This window comes from Dermacentor andersoni, chromosome 1 (genome assembly GCF_023375885.2).
Source record: "Dermacentor andersoni chromosome 1, qqDerAnde1_hic_scaffold, whole genome shotgun sequence".
Classification (NCBI taxonomy): domain Eukaryota; kingdom Metazoa; phylum Arthropoda; class Arachnida; order Ixodida; family Ixodidae; genus Dermacentor; species Dermacentor andersoni.
Window position 1 is genome coordinate 116,907,855 of NC_092814.1, and position 26,892 is coordinate 116,934,746.

General features: G+C 42.9%; 1 protein-coding gene across 3 annotated transcripts in view; it reads right to left on the bottom strand.

Annotated features, from left to right (window-relative positions):
- LOC126543901 (ras-related protein Rab-22A-like) overlaps window positions 1-26,637 on the bottom strand; it is a 31,887-nt gene extending 5,250 nt beyond the window's left edge. The window contains exons 1-6 of one of the 3 annotated variants that reach the window (XM_050191042.2): window positions 26,426-26,629; window positions 26,108-26,187; window positions 23,348-23,429; window positions 22,018-22,089; window positions 21,384-21,507; window positions 6,200-6,292 (exon numbers count right to left, since the gene is read on the bottom strand). In XM_050191042.2, coding sequence (XP_050046999.1) covers window positions 6,200-6,292; window positions 21,384-21,507; window positions 22,018-22,089; window positions 23,348-23,429; window positions 26,108-26,187; window positions 26,426-26,464 — 490 coding nt within the window. In that variant the 5' untranslated portion in view covers window positions 26,465-26,629. Of the gene's footprint in view, window positions 1-6,199; window positions 6,293-21,383; window positions 21,508-22,017; window positions 22,090-23,347; window positions 23,430-26,107; window positions 26,188-26,250; window positions 26,395-26,425 lie in introns of those variants that run through there. The other 2 variants (XM_055061936.1, XM_055061937.2) reach the window with 2 other exon arrangements.
- Between the last annotated feature and the right edge of the window lie 255 nt (window positions 26,638-26,892).

Here is a 26,892-nt window from a genome sequence, read left to right on the forward strand (position 1 = left end):
TTTTAGAAACACCATCCCCTGTTAAGGTATGCGTCAACAAATCTTTCTGTTTTGTTGCTTCAATACCAAACCAGGCCGAACAAGCAGCACTGGAAGCACTGCCCACGTTATTCTCGACACTGTCATGACGTAAAGCAGCTTGCTGCGATGACCTGCTGAGGTGTCCAATCTGTCGTTGCACGTTTGTACAGCAAGAGATGGTAGGTCACCAAAACATGGGTTAGGTGAGATAAGATAAGAGGTGCACACAGATGGTCAACCTGTTGACGTAAAGAATCCAAATGAGGCAGGAAGCATCATGTGGGAAGTTCTTCCAGCACACTTCGTGCACCTTGTTTTGCAATCAAAGCAAGAAAAGGTGAGTTTTTGTCGCCAACTATCTTAACAACGGATGGTGTTACCACATAAATTGCTTTTGCCTCCTGCAGTGTCCTCCTCCAATGCTACCATTGCAATGTTGGCATTAATATCAGTAATTCAAAAGTTCATTAATCAATGTTAGTTAATTGGTAAATGGACTATGAAGCCGACTCAACCACCTAGTTTCCGGCGTGACGAAAGAACAAATGGCGACGGATCACCACACCGGTTAAATTTTATATTTTAAAAATCAATTTTCATTAAAATAGAAAAGCCGTTTTCTTTTGTGCGTGTGTGTGTTTAGGTGTATGCATGTGCATGCGTGTGTTTGTGTGCCTATGTGTGTGTGCACATGCACGTGTGCGTGCATGACAGTGCTGATTTTAATGTAGGGATAGCACTGTGAGGGGGGGGGGAGGTATTTTGTAAGTGTCCACCTAGTAGACTGTCCATTTCTGCTGCTGCTGATGAGCCAATTGGCTGGTCTTGGGTATGAGCGAGAAGGATACTGATGCACACAGCCAGCCTCCTTCTCACTCGTACAGCTCCAGCCAATCAATGGAAGCCAAAATTTCACTAGGTCAACTCTTACAGAATACCCCCCCCCCCTCCCCTCCCTCCCAGGTCACCAAAGAAGTGACTACAAGTAACATCTATTTCAGCACAGCACCACAGATGTACAAGAGTTCATTTGTAACCCTAATTTCCCCGGCCAAACAAAAGTTTCAGGTACCAGCTCTGAGTCAATTCAATATTTTCATAAACTACAATGATTTCTTTTTTTTTAAATGTGCTTTCTCCAAAGCCCTACAGACTAAAACATTGTATCTACTTCAAGGAATCAACAATTTTAACCTTATGCAGCCATTTAATAGCCTATTAGCCTACTATTTAATAGCCTACCATTGGGTAGAACTGCAAGCAGTCTACTAGGGGGTCCCAGCAATAAGCCCCAGCTGAGACTATTTTCCTACTCCTCATCTGGGATAGCATGCTATGTACCGTCTTCAGGCTTACATCATCAGTCCTCATTAAAATTATTGTTTCCTTCTTTCCAAATAGAATGATTTGAAATAGCTGTAGAACTCTGACCCCAGTTGTATGGCTAGGTGGACTTATTACCATCACACTTGTGAGCAGTAGTATGACACATTACTACATAAACAAGACTAAAGGAATTAAATATAGAGCAGAAAGAAAAGGGAGAGGGGGAGATGAAGAATATATAGTTATATGTTGATTCGCTAAAACAATTGACCATGTCCCTTACTTTTACAGCGGCAACACTCATTTTTAAGTAAATGATGTACGATATATGTATAGCAAAACTTCTCGGAACACAAACATATATCTGAGCTGTCACATATACATAAAATAACAGGTCGTGTCATCCCAACTACCTGTATAAAACGGATACTTTTTTTAGCAGATGAGATGGTAAAGATGCATCAAATAAAAACAAATGAACATGGTGTGCTTGTATCTAGGGGATACAGTAGAACCTCCTTATAATGAAGTCTCATCAGTGCCATAAAAACTGTCACTGTCTAAGTATTCTCGCTATAATAGCAGTCACCAATTTAGTCATTTATGCAGGAAGAAATTTTGTTTGGACGGGTACAGTTGATCCTCATTTAAAGCAGTGTAAATTTGCACTTGGCCAATAAGTACTTGTCACTCTCCCTGAAATGTTGCAATAATGTCGGTCTATTCTATTTCTCTCATTCATTGTTGATCACAATGAAAACCAAATAACCAAACAGGAAAGGCCCACAAAAAAAACTAACACCACAAGCATTATGCCCTTTTCATGTGCCCTCTCTGTGGGGTTGTTTGGTTTACGCTGTGATTGAGAATAAAGCATTACCAACTAGCTCAATTTACCTTCCTTTAAAGGGACACTAAAGGCAAATACTAAGTTGACATGGACTGTTTAAATACCATTCCAGAAACCTCACAACGCTTGCTTCGTGCCAAGAAGAGACTTAGTTTACGAGAAAATTGAATCTGAAGGGTCCGAATACCTTTTTTGAAATTCAAATATCCTGCCGCCCAACTGAGCGAGTGGTGACATTGCATACGGCATCACCACCCTTTGCAGCCGTCGGTGAGTAAAACTGCCCCCGAGAGACGGCGATGCCGCGCCAACACAGAGCGGTTGACTCACCGCTACAGCTGCTTTATGGTCAAGTGGTGTAAACCATTCGGGCATCCCGAGACATCACATGGAAGTTGAATTCTCTGCTACATGCAGTTTGTGCGAGTGTCGTGAGCCAGCAAAACCAGCGCATCACTATGCGATAACGAAACTAGTGAAACACAAAAGCATGGGTGACGTGGAATTGAGCGAAAATGAAACCTTTCGACCGCCCACGTCGTTGTCAAGGGCAATTTCAATTTGCTATTTTTTCTGAAAATTAAATATAACTGGACAAGTAGCATTTTATTTCATCTTGTAATGCAATACAAGGATGTTTTATTCAACGACTAGTTGAGTACTAGTACTAGAAATGTAATCTTGTAATGCAATACAAGGATGTTTTATTCAACGACTAGTTGAGTACTAGTACTAGAAATTTAACTGACAAGTGCTTTCGTCATCGGGCAAGTACTTGAATGTCTCTGGGGAGTCTCTAGTCATGTCCTTCATTTACTTCAATTTCTCTATAATTAAGGCTCTGTTTGCGATAATATTGATGCCTTAGAGATTCTCGAGCACTAATCTATCACTTTAGCTTGACTTAATATTTGCCTTTAGTGTCCCTTTAAACACCATTTCTACAATTCCTTTTAGACATACTTCAAGCTACACAAGCAGGCTGATGAAATTGTCCCGTCTTTTTTGCATTCATTGCTCACACCTCAAATTATGTGAAGAGCTGGGGTAATCTGACTCCCCTCACTTTTCCTTGGTAACCTCGTCATCACCATCCAGCAGATTTTTGATGGCAACACAGGCGTGAAAGACTCAGTTGAGTATTGTCTGATGAGTACGCCAGTTGTTGGGGTTTATAATATTGCACAAAATTTTAAGGATGTAAGAGTCCTCTATATGCATGAAGCTTGACAGTAGTTTGTGACCTTGCATATCACTATGGACTGCACAATCATTCTTGCGGTCAGATGCAGAAACACCAATACAGAAGTCTGTGGCTTTTTGGAAGCAACCCGCAATGGTCTTAATAACATACCAATGTAGTAAATAGGCTTCCTCATTGCAGTAAAATACATGGATGTCTGTACAAGATTATTTAGGGCAGCGGCTTCTCTTCATTACATCTGTATATTCACAACTTGTAGTTTCACCGTAAGAAGGTTCTACTGTATTGCACAGCTCAACCTCCTTACAACTCCCTCATGGGGCAAAAAGTGATCGCTATAAGAGAACCTTGCCATGGGCTGACTTGTCCTCAAACTCAAAACATAGTCAACAAGATGATAGACTGACTATTACCTTTTGAATGCAACAAATCACATTCATTGCCAGAAATTGCTAACTATGATTTTTAGTAGTGTTGGCCTCATGATACATCAGGTTTGTGAAGCTAACTGCACATTTACGGAATGCAACCATGCAAGGGGAACACGCAGTTGTACTGCACGCTAACACTTTAACTTATACGTAACCTCTATCACAAGTTTGGTCCACTAAGCTCATGCTTCCGTTTTGGATTTCTACTGCATTGACTGCCTCTGTCACTTTAAGTCTGGTGCAAATGAAGGTGGGCACAATCAGTGCGAGTAGCCACAATTAACTGACACTCACTTCAAAAACCAAGCTGGAAAAAAATAATTAAAAATTAAAAATAAAGCAAGTGCTTAAAGCTTTTCAAGAACCATTAAGAAATGACGTAGTAGTTCTGCGGAAACCCGCAAGGTGGAGAGAAGTAAATAATAATGGGAAAATCCTTTAACCATTAAGAAATAAAAAAATGAAGATTATGTTAAACTTGTGCACATGGCCATACAGTCTTTAAAGGGATCCTGAAACGATTTTTTACAAACATACTGAGTCATTAGAGTAGGTCCTTCTGATCATTAATTGACACATCTAAGTGCTCCGCGTAAAGCCTGTAATTTATTATAAGGTTTTAAAAATGCGCATCACTGCCACTCGCAGCACACTGCTCGGCGGAATTTTAAGCCGTCCCTACCCATATGACGGAAATCGCCCATATGACGTCAGTGGGGCGAGCTATCTGATTGGCTGACCAGGGCGCGTGGTCGATAATTTTTCCAACTTTATGGTAAACAAATGATGTTCGTAATAGTTGGAATGTTAGTTAATTTGTTTTTATAAAAAGAAAGTAACATAAAGAGAATGCACAACAACAACAGTATTTCAGTACACTTAAGCACTTCCGGCACACAGCAAGTGTCGTCTGCTTGTGTTACAACGTGCTCCGTCTTTGACGAGACCTCCGCAGTCAGTGCTATGATTCGCGAGTGCTATGATTCGACTTTGTTGCGTTGTGGACTGCAAACGTAGCGAGTGGCAATATGTCAAGCTGCGATATCGTGTCCTTCTGCAAGCCAGTAGACGAGCGGATGGGCTGCAGCGCATTGGACAGCCGCTATCCGATGGGCGCCAGGATTTGCGCGATTGCGGCCGTCACTTTACACCAGAAGATTACTAACGCAATAGCGTTTCGCGAGTCCGGTATTAGGGTAAACGCAAGCGCAAGGGGACAGGGCCTGGCCATGTCCCATTGCGTGTCGTTTCAGGGGATGAACAGAAGCGCAAATGTGAATGGTCTGCACGGTGCAGCCACCTGGTGGCATAGAGCTCAACCACACACAGTAGCAGTAACAAAATGTATTCTTCTTTGCTGGTGGTGTAAATTTTTCGCAGGAGTGTAAACGTTAACACATTGTTTTTGGTAATGTTTAAAATGTTTTACACTTGGTTAGAGCAATATTAGCTCTTTCTTTGGCAACACAACGACAACGACAACGGGTGGCTGGACCGTGGAGACCGATCAGGCAGCTCACGTACGTCTACGCTAAAGTTCCTTCATCAGCTTGAGTTTATGCCTTCACCGTTCCGTCGAAACATTCTGCTAATGTGTGATTACCGGAATACCAGACACGTTTGGCGCTACGACAGAATGCTCACAACACACGCTGCTTCGATAGCTCTCGCTTGGGGTTGACGGCCAAGCCGCTAGCGGAGACGTTTCGCGGGGGCGGGGGCAGGCTCCAAAACAACCGGAAGTGGACGATGTGACGTCGCATCGTGACGCAGAACCAGTGAAGGCGCAGCTTAGCCCCAATCGCTCGGTGAACGAGTTGAGGAGGAAAAGCATGGCTGGGGAGGAGGGTAACTTGTAATCGCTTGTAGCTCCATTAATACGTAACGCTTCACTTAAATTGTGGTGCGAATGTTCTATTTAAGCTGTACCCTACGCATCTACAAAATTTGTCCAGGGGCCCTTTAAGGAGGCACTTGGTGCTCAGTGCATATGGTTCAGTGTGCAAGGTAATAAGGCAGGGAACTTAAAATTTGAAACAGTTCCAAAGATCACCACAAACACTCTCTTATGCACTGATCATCATCTCCCGTCAACTTCCAGGCATACATGCTAGCGAAGCTTCTGATGTGTATACCACATTACATGCCAACTGGCAGCGGCACAGCTGCGTTACAGTTCAGTTCATTCTAACCAAACTGAAAAATAATCCAAAATTTTCTTCCAGGTATTGGTTATTGAGAAATTGTGCATGCTCAGAAAGAAAAGTATAACAGGGGCTGTTATAAGCGGGTTCGACTGTATAGCGATATTTTGTGGCTGGAATAGTCTGTCTGTGCTCACTTTTACACAACATATTTTTTACTCACCAATTCCCATGAAAAGTTCCTGGATATTAGTGGCCTTAAGAGCACTAGTCTCAACAAAAACTGCGCCATGCTGGTGGGCATATGACTCTCCAGCTGAAGGGGGCACATGCACAAAAAAGAGCAGATGCAATACGTGTCACAAAACAGATGAAAATTATTTCAAGCTGCAATTCCAGCACAGACTGCCTGCAACACACAGATCAACCAGTGTAGACAGCTGCCACACATTCTTACCAATATGCACTCATGTGTTCCATTTATTCTGCCTCATATATAATGACATCTAATTTAGTAGTGCCCAAACTGCAAAACACTGCTGATATTACAACACCCAGGCTCACCTATGGTACCACCCTAGCACCTCAAATAGCATACATAGTTGGCCATAAAGCGTGCTTTTCTTCTTAAAGTCCCAATATACAATAACGATGTTAAAAAAATTGTCAAATTCGATCAAATACCATTTCAAAGTGTATAACTGAATTTTACATGTTGGCAAATAAAATCAAATGGAAATCATGGTACATTTTTCTTAATAATGTTTGCTGTGTAAAATATTGACAGCTTCATTCTGAATTGATAAATAAGATATTTATTCAGTACATCAAGCAGGATGCACATAAAGTTGACCCTTTTGCATAAATATTGTTTACAAAAGTTAAAGTAATTCTAAGCTTGATACACACAAAAGAACTCTGCCAACAAAACAATAACTCAGTGCTAACGTGAAGAACAAAGATAGGAGTGCATGTAACAAGTGCCATCTCACAACTAAAATTTTATTCATACCTACCCAGAATACATACACATACAAAAGGAAAAAAAAAACTTATAAAGCAGAATTCTGTTAATTTAACCCCGACAAGACCAATGAAATTGATCAAATTATCCAGCAGGTCGAATTAAACAAGATGAAGAAAACAACGCCAAAACACACTGCCAATTCATTAAGCAGTATTTACTTGATTCAAACATGCCCCCGAATCAAATGCATGCATGCTTTCTGTGTCCAAAGTAGAAAACTGACATATAAATGGCATTGAAGCTCCTAAGCAAAATATAAATCTAACGCGTGCCCGATGATGTAGCAAGAAAAATGGGCAAGGGTCTACTATGTGTTGCACAATGGCGGAAAGTTTCCTTACGTCTGCTAAACCGCAATTAGCGGCAAGAATTTGGAGTGGCGCCCTCTCGCGAGTGATGTAACGGCCAGGACGCCACTCGCTCCAGCTCGCTCGGCGGCCGCGCGCGCTCGTTGCCTTCGTGTATGCTTGGGGTATGGGTGGCTCGAGCCATAGTTATTGAGGGGTATGTCGGCTTCTTTCTGCTGCCATGCCTGAACCACTGTTCATTCTTCAAAAGTGCGTGAGTCGAGAAAGTTTGCGGCTTGGATATCGCAAGTCATGTAACGTTGACTGGCTCTACTAGTTTTGCAATGCATATATGCACCGTGTCTGTCCATAAATTTTGCGTAAAAAAAGAATGTCTGCAAATTCAATACAAGAAGTTGCGTACGATGCTTCGCTAAATACGTAACATTCCCTTAGTACTTAGCTATGAGAGACATTCTACATGGAAGAAAAATCTTGGTATTTGGTGTCAACGTGTTGTTCGTGTTAGACACTGCCCTGCGAAGCTCTCATCATGATTCTTATTACTCTGGTGAGTTGTTCTAGTCAAATATGGGCACTTTATTAATGCGTAAAAGAAAGAGTTCGGCACGCATTTCGTATGAAAAAGTTTGCTACTACTTTCACCGCTCCCTGAAACAAGCCCCCATAAAACGAATTGATCATGGCTGCTAACCCAATGGCGTGTTATGTAGATTATTTACATAGCTAATTCACATATACCATAGTAGCAATCACCTGAAAGACAAGTTTTGTGGTGAAGATCGAGAGCCAAGCAATAGCAAGCGATGAAATGTTTCATGGTGGCCCTCAGTAGCCTTTATCGACATTATGGCGCAGACCTCGAACAACGTTAGCAACCGACTGTACTAATGGCGAGGCACGCATTGTTCGTGAAACCCATCAGTACCGTACAAGCTCGAATTGAAAACAAAGCAGTTTTTTTACAGCGCCACTTGCAATGCCTAAACTATACTAGAGTACTGCTGCACAGCTTAGGCTGCCTAGAAAAGCAAAATTCAAGCACCTTCTGCTTCACCATGTCTCGATCCAGCGTTGTTTAACTCTACAACCGGAGAAATATTCGCTTCGTCAGTACATAAAAGAGAACCTCGCAAACCTTCGTAAGGAAGACACAACAAGCCTTACATATTTCACTTGATTTTTTACCCTCCACCGGGGAATTATATCTTCAATGTGTCCCATACTACTAATGAATGACGGTTCAGCTTCTTTCTGGCTGCAGCCATGCAATCCAAAATTCATATTTCACTAAAAAATTTGGGCCGAGCGGCCTGTGTCAGATAGCCAAGCAGATTCGTCATGTATATTCCTCAAGCAACAAACACCAGTAAATTGCTCAAGTAAGTTGAATGTGTAGCACAGTAAAAGGAGTATATATTGGTACATTCCTTTTTGTATTCTGCAAACAGCTGTAAGCCTAAATTAGCTTGACTTAAAATTACCGCCATGAAACACGTGAAGAACCGCCTAATTTTGAGTAGTTGCAGAAGCCAAGTGGGGCTGGTATAATGTAAACTGCAGTGTTAGTTAAGTCCCAGTGTTACTGCCGGGCGTTTCTGAGAAATGCAAAAATTCGATATTATACCATGAACTACTCATCGTGAGCAAACCTGTTGTAGCTGGTTAAAATCAACGTAAATGTTGTAGAAGTCATATATAGCCAGCGTTTGTGATATACTTGTTGCACCGCTGCTGGTATGGTATCATAACTGGATTCTTATATGCTATGTTTTTGCGGTTGTCGATCCGCGCATGAAAAAGCCGCACTGGGCTGGTCTGTGCTCCTTCGGCTGGCACTGTAGCGTTGCCTTTGAGAACTGAATTGTCGTCTAAGAAATAAGCTCTTTGAATAAATTTTCCCGAATGAAGACGTCGTAAAGATATATTTGAGCCGACCGCCATAAGTATACAAGCAGAGGGAACGAGAGCAAACAAACGAAAACACTGCAGAAGGCGCCCGGACGCCCCCCCCCCCCCCCCCCCCCCCCCGAACTGCAGCAGACAACAAGCGCGAGTACTTGCCCTGGGCCGCTATTTTGTAGCGATGCCTTATGCCTTATTCTATGCTATTCTTATCATCCACCACACACGGCCGCCTGATCGCGTTGATAATGTGGGCAAACCGTCGCTCTGAACAGTGGCCAAGCGCGAAAAGCCTGAAAAAGCATAGAATCGAAAAAGGCATCGCTACAAAATACCGGCCCTGACGTCACATGAGCGGTGTTTGCAGCGCCCCTGTAGTTCGTTCTCAGGGTTAATACAGCCGTGCTATGCAGTAAAGCATACAAACGCTACAAACACTGTTTGGTTTCATATCCGATTTCGCCGTGCAGGCAATTTCTGCCCCAATTGTCGTGGTAAAAAAAAAATGGCACAGGTTAGAATCGGGCAAATAGTAATCGGACATTGTGAGCTACACCTATTACTTGAAAATCTTCATAGGCTTGCTGAAAATAGGCGCTTCTGAAGAGAGATAACGCGTGTTCAATGTATTCATCGCCCCTAGGCTTCGCCGGCCATTAAAAGGGGTCGCTAATGGAGCTGCATAGAAGGAGTCAAGCACGTGCATGCTGACTGGTCAGGTTTGAATTATCAGGCAAAGGTAAATTTCAGAATCGAAATAATGAAAGTTTGCTCACACAGAAATGAATGGGCGCTGGCTGGGACCTTTGATCGAGATCAAGTTAACCGAAAAGTCGAATTAACCAGAGTTGAATTAATGGAAGTCTACTGTACCACAACACAGAATTACTTGACTTCTTGCTGCGTTGCAGTGTCTTTCTTTTTTTCCCTTTCTTCTGTATGTATGCATATTCCAGGTAAATCTGAATAAAATTTTGGTTGTGAGACAGCACTTGTGTTGTGCACTCCTATCGTTGTCTTTTGTCTTAGCGCTGAGTTTTGTTTGTTCAAAGAATCCTATCAAACTAGCCTGATTTGATGCCTTAATTAAACAAAATAAGAACACATTATTTTTTAACCCAGCCCCACCCCATGAATAAACTTTACTCAAATATTACTTTCCCAAACTTTCGTTGCACTTTTGTGAACAGTATTAAACAGCCGCTACGAGTTCATCATAATCATGAAATTGCAATCCTCAAGAGTGCTTCTTCAAATATCAAAACAAACAGATGACACTTGGAATGAGGCACAGTAAATAGACAGGGAATTTTGAGACTTCAAACCGGGGCTGCGAACTCGATAGAAATTTCCTCAGATTAAGATAATTTTCAGGTCCAAGTGGGAATAAGGAAAATCTTGCTAGTTTGAAGGAAACATTGAGTTCCGTATATAGCTGGAATTTTAAAGGTAATTTATATTTTTTTTCCGAGATAACGTCGAATATCCGCAGCTTTGGCTATGTTTGGGCTACCACCTCCAGCTGTTTGGCAGTTTGTTCTGTGATCATCTCGTAACACTAGAGCACTCGAACAATATTTTTCAGCAAAAATTAGCAAAAAAGTTATTAAAGCAGTACATGTTCTGATGAGGTGCATTACATATAAGCCAAAGATGGGATTTCATTTGTCAGTTTGGATCTCTCCCGGTAACACTTCACCTTGCCAATTTGCTTTGGCCACGGTTTTAGCCCGCAGAACAAATTTTTGTGAAATGTATGCGAGGTGTAAAGGCTATGTAATAATATTTCTCATCGTAAAAATGGACTTTATGAAAAAAACAACAAATATTTAGCATTATGTAATTATTTAGACAAATGAGGGAAATTTCGCATCGGATAGGGAAATTCTGACTTTTCGTGTTGGCAGCCCTGCTTCAAACTCACGTTTACGTACAGAATGTTTTTCTATGTTTGGGCCAGAGCACTGTCATGCAGGAGCAAAATGTTTTTCTGCATTTGATCTCATGGCTCCACACAAATAATGCACGACAGGCACCCACTGTTGTAAGTTTTGGGTAGTAGGTAATCAATCAGCAGAACACCATTCTAATCCCAACTACTTATGGCCATGATATTTGTTGCAAAGGGCTATTTAAATTTTATGGGCAAACAATTTTTGTGCTTCCAAGTCTTGATCTCTTGCTTGCTATTAACCCCAAGAAGTTTGAGTGGAAGCCTCTTGTGTGTGACGTTGGCTGGAAGACTCCACTGCTGCGCTGAGCACTTCCTTGCTACACGGAGGCTACTTTACAGAAGTTTAACCTGCCCTGCTCGAGTTTTTAAAGCGAGACTGCAATTTGTACTACAAAGTACGAAATATTCAAATGCACTATTCACCGTGAGAATAGGCTGGCGTGAGGTGACTGGCGGGCTGTTGGAACCTGGGTCAGTGTGGATTACTCCTCAAATCAATTGCTAGCCATCAGTGCACATGCATGTACAGCATGTGTACCTGCGACAACTTTGTTCTGTGAGTGTAGCGCTCTAATACAGTTAGGCAGGCGGGCAGGCTAACGAACTTCAATATAATGAAATTCTCTATATAACGAAGTATTTACCTTTTCATAACCTCTTGTTCATAGAACACCGCACATATAGAACCTCAATATAGTGAAGTGTGTTTGTATGAGATTTCAATATAATGAAATTTCACTGTCACCACAAAGGAATGCCGAGATAATAAATGGAAACTTCCGTGGACGCAGATGGTCAAATGATTGAATTACAAGCGGTTGTTTGCAAACGCATCTCTTAAATCGCGCCCCACAAGGCAAGAGCAACCATCGAAGTGGAGCCAAGCCGCATCATGTTCTGTATAAAGCCTAAGTGTGATAAGATCGTATTGCACCCAAGCACTGTGTGCTTTAGGAACGAGTGAAAGTGTGCAAGGGTGAGACAAGAAAAATGGTGGCTACACATGTGATGCCTTCCCGCGCAAGCAAAGGGAAAGGGCAGCGAGCTCGCAGTAACGCGATCAAGCGCGTGTGAGGGGGCGGGGCGAAGTGGGGGGTAAGATGGCACTTGCCTCACTGTGGCTGTGCATGGCTGTAAGCGTGGCTGAGTGCAAACGCAGCCGCTCACCCTGCTTTAGAGGTAATCTAATATTAGAGGTAATCTAACATTAGAGGTAATCTGCCGCGTGTACAAAAAGTGGGCGTGCCGAGATGGCATGGCACTATGTAAGCTGTCTTTCCATGTGTTTAGTATTGGAGGTTGCGTAATCTAAAGTTTTGGCGACCTGTTGGAGTGACAGCCAGACGAAGCATTCGCTCCCCACTGCCGGCACTTTTCTTGATAGCATCGTCCCAGTGCGAGCGACGCTATCAGTTGCGGGGCCGGTGTGGCTAGCTTCGCTCGATTCATACCACCAGTGTCGAAGATACCGTCGACGTACACAGCATTGTTAAGATCGGCCAGCGGGGTTAGTGACCTAGCCTCTCCTGCCTCACTGCGATGAATGGCTTCATGAAGCTAACAATGCATCACCTTCGGACAGACCTGCAGCGCCCGGAAGGCGAGACACCTTTGGTGGACCAAGAACTGTTTGTTGGTTCACTGTCGCCTTCACGGACCAATGGGAGCAAGAAAACCTCGAAAAAAAGTGTTCCAAGGTTTTCCGCCACGGACTCTGGTAACTGCCACGGTCATATGACGGACGCTCCAGCTAACTGCAGGGTCATACGAGGAACCAAGACGAGCCAGCTTGAGTCGAGCATGGCAATCCCGGTCTACGAAGCTCCCCTCCTTTTTGTGTGTTCAGTGAAAAAAGCTGCGGTTGTGATTGTGTGAACCCTCACCCTCAACACGGGTCCTTCGACTTTGGACACTCCGAATGGACAAAGGGGGGTGGCAGTTCTCCCTGGCCTAGGGATCTAGGAAGGACAGAGGGGGAAGGGAACTTTTTTGGCTTTTCGGAGTGCTTCACTAGAGTCATGCTAGACTGATGAGATGTAATATTCTCCACTTTTCATGTAGATATTAAAAAACCCAGTACTCCTCGTACTCGATGAGAACACACTCCACCCTTCAACAATGTCCTCAGTGTCGATCAGTCGGACGACGGCATGGGCCAGCTACCCCATTTGACATGCCAGACCCCAACTCTTACAGCATGAAACTATTATTCGTCGCCAACTCCCAAATTCATTAAAAAGAATTGTTTTCTCATTCAAATTTGCTTTTTTCGATTGCCCGATAATTCGGAAAATTCTGCGACCCCTTTCTGCGTAAGAAAAATCGATCAGCGACTGTACTTGTTTGCATAAAATGTCGAATTTCAATTGTCGAATGTCGAATTTCAATTTCAAGTGCAGCCACTCCTGTGCAAACTGCCAGGCCAGGTATACACAGTTTTGGTGGGCTAATCCTGGAGACAGTGCAGCTCATATAGCGATTTTTCATAGGCCGATTCAGGTAATAATGCAGCTCACCATGCCATTTTTCATAATCTGATCCCAGTGATAGTGTGGTCTAAAAGTATGTACCACTGGAACAACGGGTTTTAGTTTGCTTTCCATCTTCTATCTTGTCATCAGAAACATTGTCTTATTATAAATATAAACACATAATCTCTACACAAATGTGCATTACACAACAGCTACATTATCCATACAACCGTTCTCTACAAATCATGAATGCTTCGCATCATGCAGACATCAACTACCCATTGGGTAATGCAGTTGATAGCCCCAAAGGATATGGAGTGAACTGTATGCTGCGATGAACTGCATGTTCATATGCAGGTTCATCCCTGCATGGTAAAAGGAGACATTCAGGCGGAGCAACTGCTGGCATGCCTTTGCAAGGCTAGATCCACGACAGATTGCACCATCCTCTTCCGAAATTGAGTCTGGCAAACATTTAAATTTACGAATCTTTTTCCACTATTTAAATTATTGCCACTTGGTTCTGTGGAACCACAATGCAGACAATCCTGCTCTCAGACACCTGAAGGCTAGAAAAAATAATTTTATGAATGATTTCTAACAGTCTGTTGAACCCTCCTTGTGCCTAATTTCTTCAAATAAATCTACTGGTACACATAAGCCAAGGAGTATATTTTGAATATAAAATGAAAACTTCTGGTTAAACGACATGGCAATTTTAAAGCATAACAAATCAGTCTATACAACACAAAGGAGAGCTTTGCAAGGTACCAACGTGCCATTAATGTATGACCTCCAATTGTTGGAAAATATCCTACCTGATTGGTTGAACGAATCTGACAGATCTGGTCTGGACATCACTCAGGCAGGGAGGTCAGATTCAGCTGATGCAGTTGCTTTCTAATGTCTTGCTCCAGTGCTTTAGTGGCTGGAGGGCCATATCTGGCCTTCGAGCCACTAAACACTACATATTATCATGTCTTTGTTATTCTTGTTTCTATGTGTCTCAAGTTGTTTTTGCCATGATACTTCTGTGCTTCTGTTTCCTCTCGTGGATGTTTGAGACCTCAAATTTGGGATACAGATGATGTTGAAGTTATAATTAAACTATACAGAGATGCTTTCATAATTCTGCTTCTATTATACTATATTTACAATTGTCATGTCTTTCTGCTCTGTCATGTTGTTAAAGCTCTTGTGTGAAGGTTGAGAATTTCTCAAGCCATTCATTGTGCTTTTTCCCCCCCAATTTGCGTTAATGTGAAAAAAATGTGTTTGATTTCATCTAATGAGAATGTGCATATGGCATACAAACACCAATAGATTGACACTTAATTTTACATCATGTGGCTACAGAGCACCAATGAATATAGAAAAAAAGAGAATGGAACCCCGTTGATATGTCCCTTACTGTTGTGTTTTGCTGGCTGCTACGTCATGTTTCCACACTACCAACCTAAATCCCACCGACTCCCATGTACTATGTTTCTATTTGATTTGTTGTCATTCTGCAATGTTCCCACATCTTACGTTGCATTTAAATGCGACGGCCACATAAATTTAGCATTTTGAAAAGAAAATTGCTGTCACACGTTGCTACAAAGATGATAAATGTGTTGTAACAAGCGATGAATGCACTGCAACAAGCAACCTTAGTTTGCAATAGGCAATCAAAGTTGCACAAGCCAGACAAGCATATCAGAATAAAACGTGCACAGGTCAGTTAACGAAGCACCCAAAGTGCTCATCGGCTAAAACATATAGGGATCCCCGCACACTGGGCCAAATCCGCTAAGCACAGGACTACATTTATATTGGGGCCAGCAAGGGTCCTACTACATGCATTGCGGTGCTCTTTAGTAAGCTTCACTGCAATAGAACTGTGTCATGCCATTGAGCTTACACAAGACATTGCAGTGAAGTTTATATAGGGTTTTATGGCGCAAAAGCAACTACGGCTATGTAAAGCATATCAAGAGTGGGAAGGGGCCGCTGTCATGCAACATTTTATGTGTCTCTTAATTATACACACATGTACGTACCATCCCCGGTCACAGTAGGAGCCCACTGAAGCGTCTAATAACTGTACTAGCAGCCACTTGGAGCTGTTACTGAAGTTGCTGTGGCAATTTGGGGCCTTCCTCACTGTTACGCTTTCCTGCCTGTCATTTTTTTTTTCTTTTCGGTTCTTTTAAAAACATATCAACAGTCTTCTACTGTATCACTAGGTAGATACGATGCTCTGTTACCCCAAGTGAACTTGCCCAGTTCATCCACTGCAGTGGCCACAATGCAAAGACTGCAGGGACTTGGGCTAGGGCTCCCCTGCCCCTCTGCAAATACTGCAGACATGCCTACGTCATGGCTGGCTGGCCCCAGTCGTCATCGTTCTGTCGATAGACGAGCCAAGCCAACTCATCGATAACGAAGGCGAAGGCAGCGCCACTTTTCTGCTCACTACAAACGAAGGCTTATCTATACATTGTAGGTTAGGAAAATCTTATGATAACAAAAAGTATACTGCATTTAAAGACTAATAAAAATACCACTAACCGCATACACTAGTAGAAGGTCACATGGTGGACCTCTTATGCAGCTTCATGCTTGTGCCGCCTGGGGCCCCAAAGGTCATTTTTCGCGACTTTTAGTGATGAATTAAATATATAAATCTGTTTAATGAGAAACGCATGGCTCGTTTTAGCCACTACAATAGGGAATCATTCTATCAGCATGGTTATCTTGATTAATGTTCTGAGCGGCTGTCTGTCCCTTTAAAGGGCCCCTCACCTGACCTCATAGCAAATTTTGATTATATGCTGAAAGTTTTTACATGTCCTCTAAGGAGCGTTCTGCCACAAAACTTAATAGCAGAGCCACATTAATAGCAGAGATTAAAATATTTCAGTGCTGCGCACCCATGATTTCAGCAGGCGGACTCCACTGCCAAGAAAGACGCTCTCTCCACTCACCCCGTCTAGCAACCTTCGCAAGCAAAATTTCTTCCCTGCGTTCTCCCATAACAGACCTCGAGGATCGCATGACACATATGCCTTCAGCTTTTTTTCTCCTCGCTTCTTTGTTTTTTTCTGGCTCTACGCACTTTCGCTGATGGCACCGCGCGCCAGCTGTTGTCTCGTTCGCGCAGCGCACAATTTTGCGCGCTGTGCACAAGGAAACACCACTATCAGTATAATTCAGTGCTACACAAATACTGAGGCAGAACAAGCGGATCGCAGAGCATGACCACGCGCTGGAGCACGATAGAAAATGGCATAGTTTTGGTACCTATGCACATGACCGCAATAACCGTGGGAACAAGCAGACGAAGCGGAAGTACAGCTCTCTTGCTTAGGTGCGAAGTAAAACAAAAAACACGCAGACATTCCGTTTGTGTGTTTTATTATTTCTCTGAACTTCAATTCGTCAATTCAAGCAACAGATTGCACAGATAACAGAAGTCTTGAATAATTCTCGAAGTTGCGTGTCACCACGAGCGACGTCACACTGCGGACTCGAGTACGTAGGCTCAGGGACGGGAGTACGTCATCCTCCAGTTTGGAGCGCGGCGGCCACGAGGAGAAGGAAAAACGGCATTCGGTTTGAAAATTCCTATCTTTCTGCGGCGCGCAGCATTGTAATTCTTTGCAAACACGATCGTTAGCGCGCATCGTATGCTCGGCGCTTGACAGTTCAAAAAGGCCAGACCTGGTGAGGGTCCCTTTAAGCAGTATCGCTTGAGACTGACAGAGTCACTACCCAGTACATATCATGTTAATACATTTTCTTCTTATTTTCGCTATGATGACGCCAGCCTTCATCACCATCTCCCAATTCCTGCTGTGAAGACCCACCTTGCCCAGTCGTCATATCAGCACACAGTGCAAGCAGACCTTTGACTAGACATGAATGTAAGTGCATGCAGGATAGCTTCATCAGACCTAGTACTGATGCTCATCTCTACAGCAGCCTGGTGCTGTATTCCTGATCAATCACTTTTAGGTGACAACTGACTTGCAAAGCCAGTGTGTAGAACACATCACTCCAGTCAGGTGCCACGTCAGATGCCATGTCAGGTAAGAACAAAAGTATCCCTGAAAGTGACAAATGGAGAACACGAACCATGGAAAACTTATGCATTTATTAAATTCCGATTTCTGCCACATTTCTTTAGTGGTTACTAACTGGGTGATCAGCCGGCGGCTCAGCTTAGCATGTCTTCCTGGCGTGCCTAAACAAACCTGTCCACATTTTCACAGCTGCATATGAAGGTGCGCAGTACTTGAAGGCATTCCTTGTGCACTCATGAATATTTTCTAGTGCTACTCCCTCCTCAGTCAAGAAATCTACCATGGCATGATAATTGATGCTGTTCTTCACTTCAGCTATTGCCAACCATCAGCCATCAAAGGATGTATGACATAGGATATAATCTGGGGTGAGCCATAAAACTTAAAAAATCAGTCATGAAGCATGATGCAATATTGCAGTACATCATCTATTGCATCATGCTTGTACTTTACGTCAATGAACACCCCAAACATAGCTAAAACAGTGAAATGGCCACATTTCAATGCTTTTCAAGTGGTATAATATTGTTACGGGGGGAGAAAAATATATGTATTTACAATACATACAGTTACGAGGTTGTAGCTCAGTAGTCAGGGTAACACCATCTACCGATCGTCGAGACACTTTAACCTCCTCTTCACCTCACACTGTTCTTTTGTCCACAGCGGCACAAACTCGCACGTGACATCAACCCCTGGCAGCAGAAGCATCGTCTCGATGCTTCCTAGGGTGTCAAATCAGTGTGGGAGTTATAGGGCTTTAGTCGCGAAACATGCACGATATCAGTTCTTGGTTGGGTAGAAGATGTCGAAGTCACAAGTGATCTCATATTTGAGGCTAATGACTTCGCGAAGAACTCGGTATGGCCCAACGTATCGCAGCAGCAGTTTTTCGCAAAGGCCGACGTGACGGGAGGCTAATCAAAGCAGGACAAGTGACCCAGGGCTGAAATGACGTCCCGACGACGACTGTCGTAACAGTGCTTTTGGCTAGTTTGAGATGCTAGAAGACGGTCACGGGCAACGCAACATGCTGAGACCACGCAAAAATGGCGTCGTGAGCATAGAACGTGCTAGTGCTGGCATCGGAAGGGAGCAGCGAGTCAAGAGGCAGGAGTGGGTCACGGCCATATAGTAGATAGAATGGAGAATAACCAGTAATAATGTGACGTGACGAATTGTACACAAATGTCACGAAGGGTAAGGTGCAGTCCCAATCCCGGTGATCATCGGACACGTACATGGAGAGCATGTCCGTGAGTGTACGGTTGAGACGCTCGGTAAGTCCGTTTGTCTGTGGGTGGTAAGTAGTCGTGAACTTGTGGGACGTGGAGCAAGAGTGAAGAAGGTCATCGACAACCTTAGAAAGAAAACAACAGCCTCTATCAGTGAGTAGCTGACGTGGGGCACCATGATGTAGGATGACTTCATGAAGAAGAAAATCGGCCGCATCAGTTGCGCAGCTCATAGAGAGGGCCTGCATTATGGCATAATGCGTGGTATACTGTATTTACTCGCATAATGATCGCACTTCTTTGTCAGAAGAATTGATGCAAATTCAGGGGTGCGATCATTACACGGGTTAAATTTCCCGCGAAAAGAAAAAACAATTTTTCATCCCACGTTTGCTGGGGGATGCGGGACACCAAAACAAGAATGGTGGTCAGCGGAGCAAGGCAAACGTGCCGAACGTGATTTGTTTTTCCTCTCGTGAGTACATTACAGGCATTTAAACAGTTTTTTCCATATCAGTTATGAATAATATTGTTAATATTGGCAAGTTTGTGGAAATAACGTAGCCATGTCCACTTTGAAGAAACAGAAACAAATGGTAATGCTTAGCAGCCAGTGGCATAGAAACACATGGCCGGCATGCTGCAGAAACTGCGGCATCTGTCTTCACTACTATCCTAATACGGCACGTTTCCGCTAAAGGTGGGCGAATATCTTAACTGTGTTACAAGAGTCGGCGTATGAATAGGGTACACTTCTAACGTATCAGTGTAAACGTGGCTACTATCGTTGCCGCTCGCGATTTGTTGCGTGCCCACGAGTGCAGATGAGAAGAATCGAAAGGCGCCTTTTTTGTTGTTGTTGACCACAACCATAATAAAGCCTACACATAATAAAGGCAAGTTTGGTTGTACCTCTTTTTGTCATGGAAGTGCGGAAAGTGATGAAAGTAATGAAGTGAGGCATCTACTTAAGAATGTTTGGTGCGTGCAGACCGCTTGGTTTGTCTTGAAGAGTCGTTCGCGTAGCATTCGACAGATGGTAAGCGCGATCACTATTAGCTAGACTTGGCACACGACATATCGCTACAGCAAGTTTGGGGTGCAATCATTACACGGGAAATTTTAAAAATCGAATTTTGACGACAAAATTCAGGGGTGTGATCATTACGCGAGTGCGATCATTAAGCGAGTAAATACGGTAGTCCGTCGCAAGAGCCACCCACTTGTTGCCCGAAGATGAAGTTGGAAATGGGCCAAGGAGGTCCAGGCCGACGCAGTAAAATGGTCCACTGGGGATATCTATAGGCTGAAGGTGCCCAGCGGGAGACAATGGAGGCTTCTTGCGGCGTTGGCAATATACATTACACAATGACTTTCATCTTGCGACAATGGGAACTGATACAATGAATGCGTATTGTCGTGCTGCACTACACAACGAAGGATCTGTACAAACAGTTGTCATGATACTGTGGGGACACACAGACAGGTGTAGTCCCTATCCCTTGAATTGAGCATCATAAGCTCAAGGATGCAATGTCTGCAATGGGCACGGTTTATTTGGCACTTCCTCATACATGAACAACATCTTGCTCCACCTGAGCAACCCATTATATGACAGTAAGCACATCATGTTCGTACTTATCTAGCATGATTTCAGCAGCTTAAGGAACTTACCACAAATCATTGCATGGGTAGGCAAAGGAATTACTAACAAAGTCACTAAATGATAAATGGCATTACCAAACCATTTTATGCTCCTTTCTGTATCAAGAGGAAATCATCCTTGCTGGTTAGTGTAGCGAGATTTTTTTGACAGAGGTAGTTATGGGCCCTTCCAGCTGTCAACTTATCTGTACATCCATTATAGGCCACATGACAATGTTACCTACCTTGCACAACATCCATAGTTGCTCTGTACCAGCTTGGAGGTCGTCTAGATGTTTCAACACTTGTGGTGGTTGTAAAGTACTAACAGTAGCAATACAGAATTATAGCAGTACAACCTTATTTATTTTATTATCACTGTTACTGTAATGCTGGCCTCTAAGTTTGCACTTGCAAAAATCAGTGGAAACCAATATGAACAGGGAAATTGATTAAACAATATAGCAAAACAAGTTTCTCGTGGGACTGCAGCAACAGAATGTGGCAGCCAGGGATCATATCTTAAATGTCATTAGGACGGTTATTTTCACCTATACAGTGTTCCTGGAAGGAGTGCAAATTGCCAGAACGCGTTCTTTTAGAAACATTTCATGTTTTCCATAACACAAAACAGCTGATGATAAGGAAAGCTTGTGCTAGAACATTGTGTTTTGGGGTCATTCAACCCTCCAAATTGTTGAATGACTGCAAAGTAGCTATATCATCACACAAACTAGTTGCTATGAAAACTCACACAAATGAGTAATAACAACGAAATAAAGAGGTAATAACTCACTTGCTAAACTCACTTCTCGATGATCCTCCAAGTCGCACTTGTTGCCTGCTATACCAAGGGCAATGTTTGGGTCCCCATGAAGCTGTAACTCTCGCACCCAACTCTGCACTGCATTGAAACTCTCCTGAAATGTGCAAATGTCATCAGCAACACCATATTCACATGCAAAATATACACTAAAACACAAATAATAGACAGAGAGTGAGTCGGCCTGAGTTGGTAAGCTCATATGCACTTTTTCCGAAACATTTGGTGGGATTTGCAATCACTGCAATTCACCTATTTCAGCAATCAAGTATGTTGTATACAATAATAGTAACACAAAAACAGCTTGCTATACAATGTGTGGCATTATACTGCCCAGACTGCTTGCATGGTCCCCTGCGCCACATTAAAAGCTAAATGTGGCAGCAGATGCTTCATTCACGCTTGTGTCTGTAGGGTTTCACAGAGGCACAAGAACATGTCTTTCAAAGGTAGCAGCAATGTTCAGGGGTTTCTTTATGCTACAGTAAACTGCTCGAGTGCTCTACACAAGACTGATGGAATCTGCACAAGCAGGTGGCAGCCAGAAATCTCTATAACAACAACAAGACAGAGAGACAATATATCTGAGACAGTGTGAGATAGTTACCATAGATGTGATGTCATAAACAATGACAGCAGCCCCAGCACCTCGGTAGTACATTGGAGCCAAAGCTCGATACTGCAAACCAACATGTATATTTTATGGACAAACAATACTTTTATGTTCTCTTTAAATGTTTTGTTAACTGAACAATAAATATAAGAATAGCTGAAAAGTTTAATAAAAACACAACTTCTATTCACATCAAAGTTCTCTAAAAACCAAAGTGCTGGGAAGATTATTCTTCAAATATTGCATGAAGAAATGAAAATCCCATGGTTGAATGCTAAGAAGGATTTATTGATAAGAAATGCAGTTAGTGTCCATACAAGGCAAGCTATATAAAAAAAGAACTAAACATTTTTTGAAATCCCTGGTGCTGCGCACACAATCCTTCGGCAAAATGTATTTACTCTCAAAAGTTGTCATTTAAAGCTTGCCAAGCAAACATTCAACATGTACGTAGAGTAACACCCAGTGTCATAGATGCTACCCAAACACTATCACAAATGCTTGTTCCTTGGATAGGATCGTATTACAAATGCTACATTTTGTGGCTGCTATAACAGAAACTGTTCTCTGTGCATCCCTTCATGTACATGATAACACATAGTAGTTCTATTATCCGGGGTCTTTTATTTGATGAAATGTCAGATGGCAGCTTCTAGCAAGCACCCGATGTTCCTAGCCCTGCTGTGAATAAATATTGACACCTGATAAGTTTTGTTTAAGGTGCTCAGAAAAAAAAAAGAAAGCTCGTGTTTTACACAATATACAAACAACTGAAGCTGCCAAATATGCAATTATTGAAGCTGGTGCACGAACAGAGCTTGAGCTTGTAAATGTTGTGCCCCATTGTGGGACATATACGTAACGTTTGCACAGTAAAGTGCCACCTGCTTTACCACACATTAATTTACAAGCAAATTATTCTGCACACAATGCTGTGCACACAATTTAATATTGTATTCCTAACCTTTTGTGTCCCTTATTTGAAGCAACCTTTCATGTCTACTAGCCAGAGGCAGCTCTAAAGGGGGCGAAGGGAGGCGGCGGACAAAGCTCCATGATTTTCTCCCTTCCTAGCAGCATTAAGTGCCAAGTAATGGAGTGTCCCTGCGCCTTCAGCAAAAATGGAGAATCATGCTCTGCAACTCCAATAGAAAAACCCTGATGCCACCCCTGCTACTAGCCCTGAGGCTCCCAGTACAAGAATTTAGTCCCAATACCTAACACGCCCCAGAAATGCATAATAAGGAAACAAGAACTAACTTAACTATGCAGATCCAAAGAACAGTGGCATAAATAGAGAAAATAGATAAAACACACTGCATACCCTTTCTTGGCCAGCAGTGTCCCAAATATTAAATTTGAATGTACGGTCATGCAACACCAGGTTTTTCATCATAAATGATGCCCTAAAATAAAACCAGACCACAAAATTAAACACAAGTAAACCCTTCCTGCAGCCCACAAATGCAACACTTCATTACTCCAAAGATTTGAGAGCATGCTGCAACATTTGTATCCAATTACCACACACATACAGCTTATTATTCATACATATACAAGGGCCAGATGTACTATCATGGGCAAATGAAATGCAAACAGCATGCTTGAAGCATAACTGATGGTACAGTGCATGCCGTCAGCTAATCACCTTTGCCCACATGTGCATGCATATGGTTTTTAAAAAATTAAATTAAATTATGGGGTTTTACGTGCCAAAACCACTATCTGACTATGAGGCACGCCGTAGTGGGGGACTCCTGAAAGTTGGACCACTTGGGGTTCTTTAATGTGCACCTAAATCTACATACAGGGGTCTTCTCACATTTCGCCCCCATTGAAATGCGGCCGTTGTGGCCAGGATTTGATCCCGCGAACTCGTGCTTTGAAGCCCAACACCATAGACACTAAGCAACCACGGTGGATTGCATATGGTTTTTACAGTGAGTGTGGGGCTGCTTGCCCTACTGCGATAATGCTGCCTGTACGCAGGGCTGGGCAAACATACTCAACTGTATCATGATATGATACAAGATACTCAGGCAACAAGTATTTGAAATAGATACAAGATACTAACGCAATTGTTGTATCTGATATGATACTTTCCATTTGTATCTTAATATACTTCAATACATTTGCAAATTTTTTATTGTACACCTATATAATGTAGCAGCAAATGCGTATGCACAATAATGTTTGCTTGGAACCAACCTTGTTGCATTTGAATAAGATGTCTGTTAGTATCTCAATATTTTTGTCTTTCTTGCTCAAACTAATATTTTCATTCCGTTGCTTAACATGAAAGCTCTTTACATTCTGCGCTGTGAGCAGTTTTTCCTTGTCAGTTTTGTAATTGATGGGAGTCGCTGCTCTGCTTGCCGACCAGCTATAGCAGGTCGCCATCTAATTACAAGAATGTCAATAAGCCTCTGCACGATGGCACAAATACCGCTGTGGACTTTTACCTTGTCTGTAAGCGTATCGCCGTTAATACAATACCGGCTTACAGGACAGGTGTACAGCAGCAACAGCGCTGGCCGAAAGATAAAGTAATACTGCTGCCTTTAGTTTTAAACAGGTGGCTTAGTGACAGCAGTATCAGCTTGAGAAGCGGAGTTCAGCCAACATTTATAGTTATGTTGCGATAGCCAGTATCTTGTATCTTAAGATGCATGATACATTCTTTCTCACGTATCGAAAGTACAGATACTGATACAAGTCTTGCCAGACCTATCATGACACAAATACAAGATACCCAAAGAGTATCTAAGATACATGTATTTTCGATACTGCCCAGCACTGCCTGTACTGTATTGTACGATTTTGTTCCCTCACCTGACCCACTGCAGTGCCATTCTCACCTTGCCAGTATGGTTATGGTGGCTAGCACCATTGTCACTCATGTAGTGCAATATATTTCTGCCTTTATTCACACTATGATTACACTCTGGAAGCTCTTTGACAGTTGCAGCAAAGCAATGTAGGTCAGGAAACTGAGTATGTGCCACCAATATCATGCTGCACGAGCAACAACGGTGCAAGCCACTATAATGGTACTGACAAGATGGGAATGGTGTTGCAGTGGAAATTGGGTGAGAAAACAAGCATCGAACAACATAGCATAGACAACATTATCGCAATAGACAAGCAGCGCCACACTCTGCATGAAAACCATTTGTGTACCCATGTCGACAAGGAGGACAAGCAGACGGCACCCACTATACCTTCAGTTATGCTTCGGGCATGCATTCCACTGTTTCCATTTTCCCTCGACAGTGCATTTACACACATACATATATATAACATGGCTGAAGAACAGCTCTACTTAGTCACAAGTGCACACTGACGAGCCAAAAGGTTTGTCATCATATGCAGAAACAGCACCGCACATGGGTCAGTTCAAGGCTGACTCACAGCGAAAATTTATAACACAAGATATCGATGTCTATCAAGGCACATATTGTTTCCTCGTTAAGCGCTCAGCTCATGTCACACGGGAACACATGAGCACGCTCAAACTTGGCGCTGATTGAGCCCTGTTACATGCAGTTCTGAAGCATCCTTGCATTCGAATCTGCTGTGCTCAGTCATGTCTCGTACTTCTGTCACGCTGGAAAAGTTCGACGCACACAGGCTTCAACAACAAAGGTGAAACTGCCTGCGTGACACGGGCGTATCCTTTTGAATGCTTGCACAGTTTTTGCAGTGCTGTTATAACAACGTATATAGCATGTTACTCACTAGCAAATAAGTTTAGTTTTCAACCACCTTACTTATTGGGTACACAAGTTCCATTTGCCCACAGTCACGAAATGTAAACAAAAAATAATTTAGTATTCCTTTCTTTTCCCCCACTCATTGCACAAACTGAGCGTGATGTTGCAGGGTAGATGTTTCCTCAAATACAAGATATGAAGTTATGCTCAAAATGCTAACCTTAGGAAATCACAAAATAGACGCGCTACATATACAGCCAGTTTTCAGCAGCTAATAGAAGCGTGTGCTATGCGCCACTTCAGAGAAAGTGGTATTTGAGCACCGGACACCAATCAAATAAGGACGACTCACGTTATAAATGTATACCCACCCTATAGTGCTCTCCGCGCTGGAATTAAACGTATTGTACACAAACCGCTGCAGGATGCTAGATTTCCCAACACCGGAGTCCTGCAAGCAAATAGACCTGCCCGGTTAGCTTTCAGCAGGTTCTCAATCTGAATGCGACATTACATAGTAATATTCAGACATGATGAAGGAGCGCTACATCTGCGGTGTACGGGCCAGCAGCACAAATCATTACTATCACATGGCATATAGGAACAGGTTACGCTCTAACAGCTGACTCGGCGCGCAGTTCCGCTTCAGACATAAGCAGTTGACTTCACATGTCATACGGTTCTCTTACTCCAAGGAGGCAGACTTTGACTTCAGTAGTAGTATTCATCGTTGACAGTGACTCCTTTGTCCGGGACTAAGATTTATCATTATCAATTCGAAAAGCTCTGAACACCTCCCCACCCACCCGACAAATCTACCGATCGATGCGCCATCTGAGAACCGGGGATATGTGAGGGCAGAGAGGCTTCTCAAGCAGCTCTATGGCTCAAACCAACGTTGCTCAAACAGACAGCGGGCTGATGCATCCATAGAGTTTTATACAATAATTAAAACTCTATGGATGCATTGACAGAAGCTAACCCCACCTGGCGCCTCTTTCTGAAGCAGCCTGGCCTGAAGTTACAGAACGAACCATAGAGCAAGGAAAACACTACTTTTTACTTCCTTTGTGGAACGGACATATGATTATAACGGAATAGTGGAACCGCAGGACTACGGTGGAAGAATATTAGAGGTGTATGAAGTGGCCTCCAA